Source organism: Microtus ochrogaster, unplaced genomic scaffold (assembly GCF_000317375.1).
Source record: "Microtus ochrogaster isolate Prairie Vole_2 unplaced genomic scaffold, MicOch1.0 UNK111, whole genome shotgun sequence".
In the NCBI taxonomy this organism is placed as follows: Eukaryota; Metazoa; Chordata; class Mammalia; order Rodentia; family Cricetidae; genus Microtus; species Microtus ochrogaster.
The window spans coordinates 886537-897888 of record NW_004949209.1 but is presented as its reverse complement, the minus strand read 5'-3'; the positions used below and the strand labels follow the sequence as shown (position 1 = coordinate 897888).

Sequence of the window (11352 nt, the reverse complement as noted above, 5' to 3'; positions counted from 1 at the left end):
CAACAGTATTATAGGTAAGTAGACCTAAATATTTGTGCTTCAAGGAACCAACAAGAAAGTGAAAAATTACATAGGGGAAAATACTTGTAAATCATAAGTATAAATACATAATATATAGATATAATACATTAAGAACTCTCAAAACTCAACAATACAAAATACACCCCAAAACTTATGTGGTATGCACGCTTATACACCCAGTTTTTGGAGGAGGAGAAGCAAGAAGGTCAAGGAGTTCAAAGTCATCCTCAGCTACATATCAGGTTTGAGGCTAGCCTGTGCTACTTGAAACCCTGCTTCAAAAAACTGAAAACCAATCCATTTAAAAATTTAAAAACAAGCCAGGCATGGTGGTGGACATTTTTAACCCCAGAACTTAGAAAGAAAGCAAAACAGGTTCCAGGCCAGAGTAGCAGTGAGACCGTGAAGGGAGGGGAGGACAAAACTGGAATTTAAAGACAGAGACTATAAATAGACATTTCTCCAAGTCAAACATCCAATAAAGGCCATGAAAAAATGCTCAACTTCATCAGTCATTAGGGAAATGCAAATCAGAACCACAATGAGTTGTCTTCATCCACAAAGATGCCTGCCTACCAATTAATAAGGACAAGTGTCAGCAAGGATGTGTACAAGGGCAGCTGCTGGTGAAGAGAATGACTTGACTGCATTGTACACCGCCTGGCAGTTCCTCAAAAGATTACAGCTACCAGACGACCCAGTAATTAATTCCATTCCTAGGTAGATATTCAATAGAAGTAAACCATCCATAAAAATATACTAGCACACAAATGTTAATGGAGCATTAGTCAACTCTTAAGTGAAAACAACTGAAACACCTACTAAGTGATACAGAGATAAATAAATACAATGTGGCACAGTGCTGAGGTCACACCTTAGCAACGCAGTACATGCTTGGCATTTGAGGCCCTGAGTTCAATTCCCATCAATTCAGACCAAAAATATCACATATTTATATCAGCAAAAGATGTCAAATGGGGCCTGCACAATGGGATGGTATTTTTCACCCATTAAAAGGAATGAAATAGTGACAATGACACACCATGGGTAAAGCTTGAGAATGCACCAAATAACACACACACACTGAAGAATTCTAGTGTGTGATTCCATATTTATGAAATGCCCAGAACAGAAAAATCCACTACTGGCTGGCAGGAGCTGGAAGGCACACTAAATGAAGAGTGACTGCTTACTATTTGGGGTTTGGGGAGAGGGTGTGTGAGTGTGAACATGGTCTGGAATCACAGAAGTGATGAATGTATAAGACACATACTTCACATGCATGGCAATATGATCTCAATAGCGCTAATATTAAAAAACAGAGTCAGCCAGGCAGTGGTGGAGCATGCCTTTAATCACAGCACTCGGGAGGCTGAGGCAGACGGATCTTTGTGAGTTTGAGGCCAGCTTCGTCCACAAGAGCTAGTTCCAGGACAGGAACCAAAGCTACAGAGAAACCTTGTCTCAAAAAAACAAAACAAACAAAAAAAAAGCTGAGAGTCTGAGTTCAGGGCCAGTGGGACTACATGATGCAAGGAGGAGCAGAAGGAACAGAGAATGACACCTTTAGAAAGGAATTTGAGAATAGATCAAAAGCAGGACAGCACTAATAAAATCTCAGTACTGAGCATAGTTGCCTCTGATTCCACAGCCACTGAGGAATCAGAAGTTCCCAGTAGTTGGCTTACAACTGCTACCCTGCAGTAAGCAATGCAGAGAAAGCTTATTTACGTCCCTTTCCATTTTTATACTTTGTGACAAGGTCTCAGGTAGCCCAGATGGCCTTAAACTTGCTGACCTTAAATTTGGGTGCCCCCTGGCTCTACCTCAGAAGAGCTGGGATTACAGGTGTACCCCACTAGGAATGGGATCCAGAAGAGCCTTAGCTACATAAGAAATAAACCTGTTACATGCTCACTAAGCTTCCTGTACATGCCTCACACCTGCTTGAGGATTCACAAGAATGCATTTCTCTTGCCCTTCTATGGCAATTAACAACAGGTAAGCGATACTAGAATGCTCTTCAGGTCAGAGGATATTTAGGTACCAGGCAGCACCATTTCCTCCTGCTAGCTCACATATGCATTTTTCAGGGGACAGAAACACAGAAGAAGGGACAAAAAAAAAGAAAGAAAAAAGGGACTAAAGTCAACAAAAACACAGACATCATCCCTACAAAAACATCCAATATCTCTGCAGCAAACTGCCCAATAAACACTATCAGATTGCAATGCACTAAGGACAGCAAAACAAGTGAACTAGCTCAGTCCTGTTTGTTGTTATACAAAATTCAATCAATTGCTGTTTGCACAAAATATCTTTTAAGGTTCAAAGTATAAAATTCTTCAACTAGGTTTCAATCTGTTTTGAACATTCCACTTAAAATGGGAAGCTGAGTCATTGTCACATAACACTACTTACTGCCGAAAATTCAAATGTTTCTCCCTGGTTACAAGAAAGGAAATGCTAGGATTTCTGCTGCCTAGCCAACTCAACAGAGTATGCAAATGATATTTAAAGTAAGACATCTTAAATAGAGCTTTTAACTCTATTTATGTTCATGGAACTCCTCTTCGAGCTCCTCTAACTCTAATGCATACCAAGTCTTCGGTTCTGAGTGTGTTTGTTTTGTTGTTCTGTTCAAATACATAATCAATTTTCCAAAGTACTTCTCTTCAGCTGCCATACCCTGTACACTCACAGCATGAGCACCTTACCTTGTCTGCGGCCACAATGCCAAGATAATCTAAATACCCGGCACAATGATGCAGAGCGTACTGAACTGAGAAGTATATGGCAAGATCCCAAATTTTAGGTCAAGCTGGGCTTCCTAGTGAGAATTTGTCTCAAAAACAAAATAAATAAAATATAGAATACAAATTACATACCTAACCAATGTTTCATTTTCTTACCAACCATCACTGATCAAAGTTGAAAACAACCTTTATGTCCACTAACAAGGAAGCTATCTTCAAAAACACTTTTAAACACCACGTGGTTTAATCCCAGCATTTGGGAGGCAGAGACAGGCGGATCTCTATGAGTTCAAGGCCAGCCTAGTCTACAGAGCAAGTTCTAGGACAGGCTCCAAAGCTACAGAGAAACCTGTCTTAAAAAAACAAAAAGAAAGAAAGAAAAAGATACCCTCTTTAAAAAAAAAAAAAAAGTAGCAATCACAACCACTAGTCAATTTTAAGTAGATTTAAAATTTCTGTAATTTTAAAACTTGGGTTTCAGCTTAAACTAAACTGAAAATATAGCATTTCCTATAATGAAAGAAACATTAACTAGGCCAGCAGAAAGGTGCAAGTGTTGAATAATGCTACAGAAAATTCCTTTCAAATGGTCAAGAACACCTGCAGAGATGTGCTGAGAACACATACATCACCAATGGTGAGACACACTTCAACCAAGAAGATTTAGCCTCAACCTGATCATTCAGAAGTGATAGGACAACCCCAAATTGAATTGTGTAAAACAACTAATCAAAAAATTGCACTCTCGCCGGGCGGTGGTGGTGCACGCCTTTAATCCCAGCACTCGGGAGGCAGAGGCAGGCAGATCTCTGTGAGTTCGAGACCAGCCTGGTCTACAAGAGCTAGTTCCAGGACAGGCTCCAAAGCCACAGAGAAACCCTGTCTCAAAAAACCCAAAAAAAAAAAAAAAAAAAAATTGCACTCTCACAAAAGGGGTAGCAAGGAAGCTTCAGAGACAAGACAGCTAATGCAACCTTGGATCAAGAAATGGTGAAAAGAAAACCCACCATGACAACTGAAAATAAGTAAATATAAACCTATGAAATTTATGCCCTGGCAATGCTGAAGCATGCATGGGCAGCCCATATACGGCAGTTCTGTTGAACTTGTCCATGATTACATGGTCTAAGTTGATGAGGACTACTGACCAGGTCTCTTCCTTAAGATGGCACCAGATCTCATACAGATGGTTGTGAGCCACTGTATGGTTGCTGGGAATTAAACTCAGGACCTTTGGAAGAGCAGACAGTGCTCTGAACCGCTGAGCCATCCTCCAGACCCTAGTGTAAAGTTAAATGTTACATGTTTGGTCATTTGACTGTTATGTACTATAATGCTGTATTTTGGGGATAGAGTGTAATGATAAAGAAGCATGAAAAGCACGAGCATGTTACCCCAGTTTTGGTACTTTGCTTAAGGTTACAAATGACTTTTTGTTAAGATTAATTGTATTTTTAATTATGAATGCATGTGCATATGTGAGAGCCAAGGACCCATGGAGTCCAGAAGAGGCTAGTAGATCCCCCAGAGCTGGAGTTACAAGTGGTTGTGAGCCAGCCAACTCAGGCACTAAGAACTGAACTGAGTGCAACTTGGGTCCTCTGCAAGAGCAACAAGAGCTCTTAATTGCCTAGCCATCTCTCCAGCCCTCAAATAATTTTTTTTAAAATGAAAATTTGGTGAACGCCATCTCAATCTGGAGTAAGAGTATCCAAACTGAAAAGAATACATATAACGCATGCCATTTTAGTATTTCCAATCATGGGCAATACTTCTGAGTTTGTCATAAAATCAAACTGTAAAAGACTTTATGCCTTTCAAATTATACTTTCAGATATATTTAATATGCCAAAATTCAAAAGAGATTATAAACTATTCTTTTTATAATGTTCATGTTCAAATTTTCCAGAGCAGAGTCAGTTTTAAGCTAAGCCCCAAGTCCATATTCATTTATCCTAGCAGCTAATTCACCACATCATCTCCAAATTAAGCTAGAAAGAAGCCTAGTCTACAAACCACATCAGAGCAAACAACAGCAAAGCCTAGCAAATCAGGATGATTTTTCACCTAAACAACTGGAGACCAGCAACAACAAATAGCCTTATCTAGAGAGAGGTACAGCCTGGCTCACTTCCGTTGTCTTGGGTCTCTTGTGATATAGCATCTGTTTCAGATATTCATGGTTCAGTCAAAAGTATCCTAGGTTAGATGCTATACGGGCAACCTTTTATATTTGCTGTGCAATGGCAGTTAACAGTTGGTTTGGGGAGCAGGGATCACTATCACAAATTTTGCTAACTTCTACTTACACAATACGCCTAAATTATAGAAAGCACTAGAATGGGCATGAGACATAGTGAGATAATTGTTTTGTTTTGTTTTTCTGTCCAAAGAGCAGAAATGTACATTATGTTTTATCTACTGTGCAATGAAAAGACCAGAATTGAGTGAGAAGACCTGTTGGAGTCCCAGCTCTGTAAATCTAGATAGTCCCTCAATCAGCATTCTCACTTAAGAAGTAATAGACACCAACTGATGCCTTAAGATCTAGCTCTGACTATTCACTAACTCTAACTTTAGCCTCCAAATATACTTTCAAAAAGTATAACAACTGGGGGCTAGAGGAATGACTCAGCAGTTAAAAGCACTGGCTGCTTTTCTAAAAGATCCAGGCTTGATTCACATGGCACCTCACAACCATCTGTAACACCACTTGCAGGGGATCCAATTCCCTTTCCCTCTTCTGGACACCCATACATGCAAAAAAAAAAAAAAAAGTTTGTTTTGCATCAACTGAGTTGTAGTAGTTAATGGAGGGTTTCTGTCTCCCCTCTAAACTGTGACTGTAACTTATCATTGTTTCTCCTCACATAAATTTCTATTTCAATAAATTTCATTGGAGACTGGGTCAATCTCTCATTTACCCTAAATGCAGAACACCCCTCACTACTAATCTGCTTTGAAATCCCAGGTTCCACTTCCTCAGTAACTTATCTTCTCACCTCTCCCTACCAGCACGTACACACCTGGTCACAATTGCTAGGCTAGAAGAGTTTCCTATCACACTGGCATCTTACCATAAGGCAGGCAGAGGCCCCTTAGACCATCTAAATGTGTAAGTTCTCAGCCTGACATTCAAAGCCCTCCAGATAACATACCTTAAGAGAGTCTGATTAATTACTTGCTCTTTCTGCTAGACCAAATTCCTGTATGCTTACTGGATTTGGAGTCTTCATTTCTTCTGTTCTAACATCCTCTCTGAACTTGGATTTGGTTCCTAAGCTCCACTCCAATGGTAGTCACCCTCATCTAGACATCACAGCTCCTTCTTTTGAATGAAGTGCATGGTACTGCAAAGTGAGACAATTCTAAAGGTCAAAAAGTGAATTTTAAATGCTAGCTAACCTAATGAGTAAAATGTCTGTTTTACCATTTTGCTTAACTGCCACTGGACACCTGGACTATCTTGGTAAGGGTTTGCCTCTTATCCCTGGAAAGAAGAATGGCAACACAACTCTGACACACACAAAACAGAGCTTTCAAGCTGGACACACATAATGGGGTTTGCTGGGCTTCCATTATACAAAAAAAGAGGCTTATATGAATTCATCATTTATATACTTAGGACTTTTCAAAACCTGAACCAAGATCTCTAACAGTCCTGCCCCCCATCCCCACCTTCTACCAGAGATGTTTGTCAGAATCTGAAAACACTCTGATCATTACAAACACTGAGTAGGGAGTACTCCTGGTAGATGCTGGACATCCTACACTACAAAGGACAGTCCTCAAATAATTTAATTAGCTGCTGTAAAATATAAGCAGTGTCCATAGTGAAAAGGTCCAAGATAAACATATCGCATGCGGTTGTAGGGTCTACTTTTGAAAAGAAATGTTCCAATTTTTCAAAGTGAAGCGTGTTACCTTCAGTAAGAGTTTAAACAGAGCATGAAGGCTGATGACTCCTGCAATTACCAGTGGTAAGACCTCCTGTAGTTACTCAACCTCTTTATACCTCAAACCTCTTATGTGTAAAGCAAGGCTAAGTTTACCCACATTCATCCCTCACTGGTTCCTAGAAAATGCTGTTTACTAGGGTGAATACTACCTGCCACGGAGTCCTGAGTAGGGTACTAATAAAGATTGATTTTTTGTTGTTGTTGTTTTTTTGTTTTCCCAATCAGGGTTTCTCTGTAGCTTTGGGGCCTGTCTTGGAACTAGCTCTTGTAGACCAGGCTGGCCTCGAATTCAGATACCTGCCTGTCTCTGCCTTCCGAGTGCTGGATTAAAGGTTTGCACCACCACCACCAGGCAAAGATTGACACTTTTTACTTGAAGCATGTGTCCATCTAATCTAATCACCTCTTTCTCTACTCAAAGCACTTTAATTGCTCCCTTCTCACTGGACAGTGCTTTAAAAAAAAAATCTCAATATTTTTCTTTTTCACATTATATGATCAACTGAGGTGCTTCAAGCACATGGTGGACCACCATCCCCTTCTGACCCCTACATCACCTACCTTGTATTACCATTATTTATGCACATATTATAGTTTCCCCACCAGATTGTACATGCCTTCTATGGACAGTGACAGCAATGGATTCCTTTTTATGTAACCCAAGGGGCCTAAAAGACCCTAGCAACTGGATGGACCAAGCCTCTCATTTCATAGATTAGACAGAGAAAGGCCAAGTGACTTGCCAAGAGTCAAGGTCATTTTAAGAGGCAGAGCTGGAATTCAAACTCTGATACAAGGCCAATAGAAGAGAGTCCAAGTTCTGCCTGATCATGATGAAGTAAAAACCATACTTGTATTACAATGTTTACCTAAGGTCTAGGTACCCTCACAGAAACAAGACCTATGTGGCTGCCTGCCAAAACAAAAATGGAGGGAGAAAAAGACCCAACACCTACACAGTTACTAAAATTACACCTTAATAATTCAATCTATTTTGTTTGGCTCTGTATCTTATTATTTCTTTCCCAGTTTTTGACAACATAACTTGTTTAAGCATACAGATGACAGTTATTTAGCCACTGATAGCAGCTTTAATGTCCCTTTAAATGATTCCGTAATTATTTAGAGTTCCAGAAAACCTCTCACTGGGTAAGCCAATCCTGTTCCTTTGCCAACAGAACAGATTCTTTAACAGTCACCCCAACAGATTAACATAAATTCAAAGAGCCAGAAAATTGGAATAATTTCTACATGGTGAAAAGTATTTGTGCAATTACAAGTGTGTTAATAACCCCAACATAAGCCTAGAACTTCCAACAAACAAACGTAAGTCATAAATGAAGCTGTTCAGATTGTATTAATCTCGAAGTTTCTGTGAGTCCAAATATGATGCAAAAGAAAAAAGTGAATAGGGAAGGGAAAGCCTGTTTTAAAATGGCTCTGAAAAAGGGTTAAGTATAGCACAATTCCCTGATGGTGAAGCAATTACAGCTCAATAAAACCAAACGTTTTCCAGAAATGCATCACTTGGGGGTGGGGGACAAGAAACAACCCTTTTCTTTGAGGTAGTATTTGATGCTTAAGTTACCAGTGCAAAAGCACTCAGAGCACTCAGGCCCAACAGAAGTGATAATCACTTACTGAGAACGATTTTTAATTACTTTCCCAGCTGATAAAAAGAGCACACACTGAACACAGACTAAAATGTAGTTTCAAAGAAAACAAAACGCAGTTTATGCTCGATGAAGTTCAAGGACAAAACTGTTTCCAATGCAACAGAATCCGCCTGACTACAATGTGCAGAGACAGAGAGGAAAAAAATGCGAACACATAGTATCTTTTTATAAAGGCAACAATTTAGCTACAAAGTAATAACGGGGAAGCCAAAACAGTTTGACAGCCCGCCATAAGGGCCGCCTCAATCATGAGTCACACAATGCCTGCAACCATTTACAATAGTAATTAATGCACAAGTCCCCTAATTAAATTCTAAAAGGGTGAGAATGCTTTAACTAAGTTTACAAGAACTGCCTTTTGCTTTTCTTTTTAAGAACGAACACACTCTTAATTACGCGTCTCCCTGCAATGCCCCCCCCATGCAATATTCCCTGAGGACGTTTCTCCCGAATGTCTGTTCCCTGCGTGCGAAAGCAAATGACACGGGATGGGGGGGTGGGGGGGTAGAGTCCGTAAACCCAGGAAGGGAGAAGCAGAAGCAGGGTAGAAACACACGATTATAAAGGGGGCGGGAGACTGAAGGCTCGCCCATCTTACCTGCTAAGATTTCTCTCTACGTCTTTGGTAGCTTTAGCTTCCAATTCTCTGAAACAGGAAACAAAAACAAACAAAAAAAAAAAAAACGGGGGAGGGGGATGCGCGTGAAAACGGAGCTTCTGCGGCAGAGCGCCCGCGCGGTGGGGGAGGGGCGGGGCTGCGGGCTGCAGCGCTGCGGGCCTCCGAGCCCAGGACGACCGAGCCCAGCGCCGCAGCCCGCGCGGGGCCGAAGCTTCCCAGGCCGCCCGCGGCCTCCCACCCAGGCCCGCGCACCCCGGGGACTGCCCCGTGCTACCGCAGCCCCGCAGCCCAAGGGGTCCTGCGGCAGCGCCGACGGCTGCCTCCCGACCCCGAGCGAGACTCCCCTCCGGTCCGCTCACCTCATGTGTGTAAAGTGCACGAGCGCGTGGGGCGCGGGGAACGAGGCTCGCGAGCCTCAAGCCCTCCGCAGCGCCGCGGGGACAGGCCCGAGCCGCTGCACCAGCGCCATTTTCTACACCGACCCGCTGCCGCCGCCGCCGCCGCCACCGCTGCCGCCGCAGGCCCCAGACCGGAAGTGAATGCCCTACTGGCAACCCCTTCCGGGGGCGAGGGGCCCGGAGCCCCAAGATGGAGGCCCTAGCAACTAGGCCTGCTGGACAAGGCAGACGCTTGGCAACGGCCCGACGCGGCCGGGACCTCGCCGGAGCTGTCGGGGAACTCCGAGGCTCCCCGCAAATGTCTTCGGGGCCTGGCGAGAGCAGACCGCAGCCTTTCTCGCCGAGGCCGGCTCGGGTTTGAGTCCGATCCTCCCCTCCTCCTTCTTTACTGCGACACAAGTTTCCTTCCCCTCTGCCCGCCCCCCCTCCCTCACAGAAACACGCCTTTAAAAAAAAAAAAAATCCACCAAACCGCAAATTCCACCCTTGCCGCTGCCGGAGGAGCCCGCCCCGTTTTTAAATTCACCCAGGTCTAATTACTTTTGACCTTGAGCCAGATTATTTAACCTCTCTGCTCGTGCCTCTCCTCAGGTGATGAAGGCGTACCTGAGGCCGGTTGTGAGGTTTCAAGACGATTTTACGCCTAAAATTTTACACACCCTTGACTCAGCAAATTCCACTTCCACTCATTTCTACTCAAGAAATAATCACTTGGGGTATCGCCTTTAAGTACTTCATCGTCAAGATACTAACTCACGACACTGGGAAGGGTGAAAACTGTTAACTAGCTCCGAAGTCCGGCGACGTGAGATGGCATGAAAAGCAACCAGCCACTTGCAGCGGCAGGAAAAGGTGGAGTGGGAAAATACCGGCCGGAGGACTTGGTTACAATAAAAGAATGAAAAGGCAGTTCCAGACTAGTCCGCAGAAAAACATGTGAACACCTAATTGTGAATACTGTAAGATAAATACCCGTAAAGCATATAAATCTATATATAGATACAATAAGATACAGCAACATAAATCATGGAGCTATAATTAGTGCAATATTGTAAAAAAGTACAATGTAGGCGCATACCTGAATGTAAATACAATAAGATACAGACCTACAGGTAGATGAGGCAATATAAGGCGTTAAGTGCACATAGGTACATATATTCTTGTATATTAAGTGCACATAGGTACATATATTCTTGTATATTTGATGCACACAGTGCTTCTTGTGATTGCCATATTTCTCCTCTACTTAAAGCCTGTTCCCTTTTGCTTTCTCAGAAAACTCACTCTGCAGATTACTTCCTTTTGCTCTTTTCTGTCCTAAATCCTCCAACTGGCTTAGACATGCTCCACTCTCTCCCATGAAACAAGCTATGTGACTGTCTGTTCTGTTCTGGGAGAAATGTGTGTTGTAGTAAATAAATAAATTAATGTTTTTAATTTTATGAGCCTAAAAACATTTTTTGAAAAAAATTATAAAATATAAAATGAAGAGTACCAAGTAAATGCCAGTAAGCTTTGAGACGTGGATCTGACTTACTATGTAGCCTGGTTAGCCTAGAACTCTCTATGTAGGCCAGACTGGCCTCAAACTCTCAGTGGTCTGCCTGCCTCTGTCTCCTGAATGCTAGTGCTTTACCATAAATCCCCAGCTTCAAAGTTAAATAGGACCTATCCTGGTTAGTTTCTTTGTTAAACTGACACAAACTGGAATCATCTAGGAAGAAGAACCCCGACAGAGTTTGCCTATAGGCGGATCTATCTGCATTTTCTTGATTGATGGGTGTGGAGAGGCTCAGCTCACTGGGTAGCACTATCCCTGGGCCTGCTATCCCAGGCTGTATAAGAAAGTAAGCTACAGCCGGGCGATGGTGGCGCACACCTTTAATCCCAGCACTCGGGAGGCAGAGGCAGGCGGATCTCTGT

The 11352-nt window shown here is 42.5% G+C and overlaps 1 protein-coding gene across 8 annotated transcripts in view; it reads right to left on the bottom strand.

The window, feature by feature from the left end:
* Tnrc6a (trinucleotide repeat containing 6A) overlaps positions 1 to 11352 on the bottom strand; it is a 170611-nt gene that overhangs the window by 72115 nt on the left and 87144 nt on the right. For 3 of the 8 annotated variants that reach the window (XM_026778200.1, XM_026778196.1, XM_026778197.1), the window contains exon 3: positions 9011 to 9058. The exons of 3 other annotated variants lie outside the window; for them this stretch is intronic. In XM_026778200.1, the coding sequence (XP_026634001.1) occupies positions 9011 to 9058 (48 nt within the window). Of the gene's footprint in view, positions 1 to 9010; positions 9061 to 9390; positions 9659 to 11352 lie in introns of those variants that run through there. 2 more of the 8 variants (XM_005371516.2, XM_026778199.1) reach the window with 2 other exon arrangements.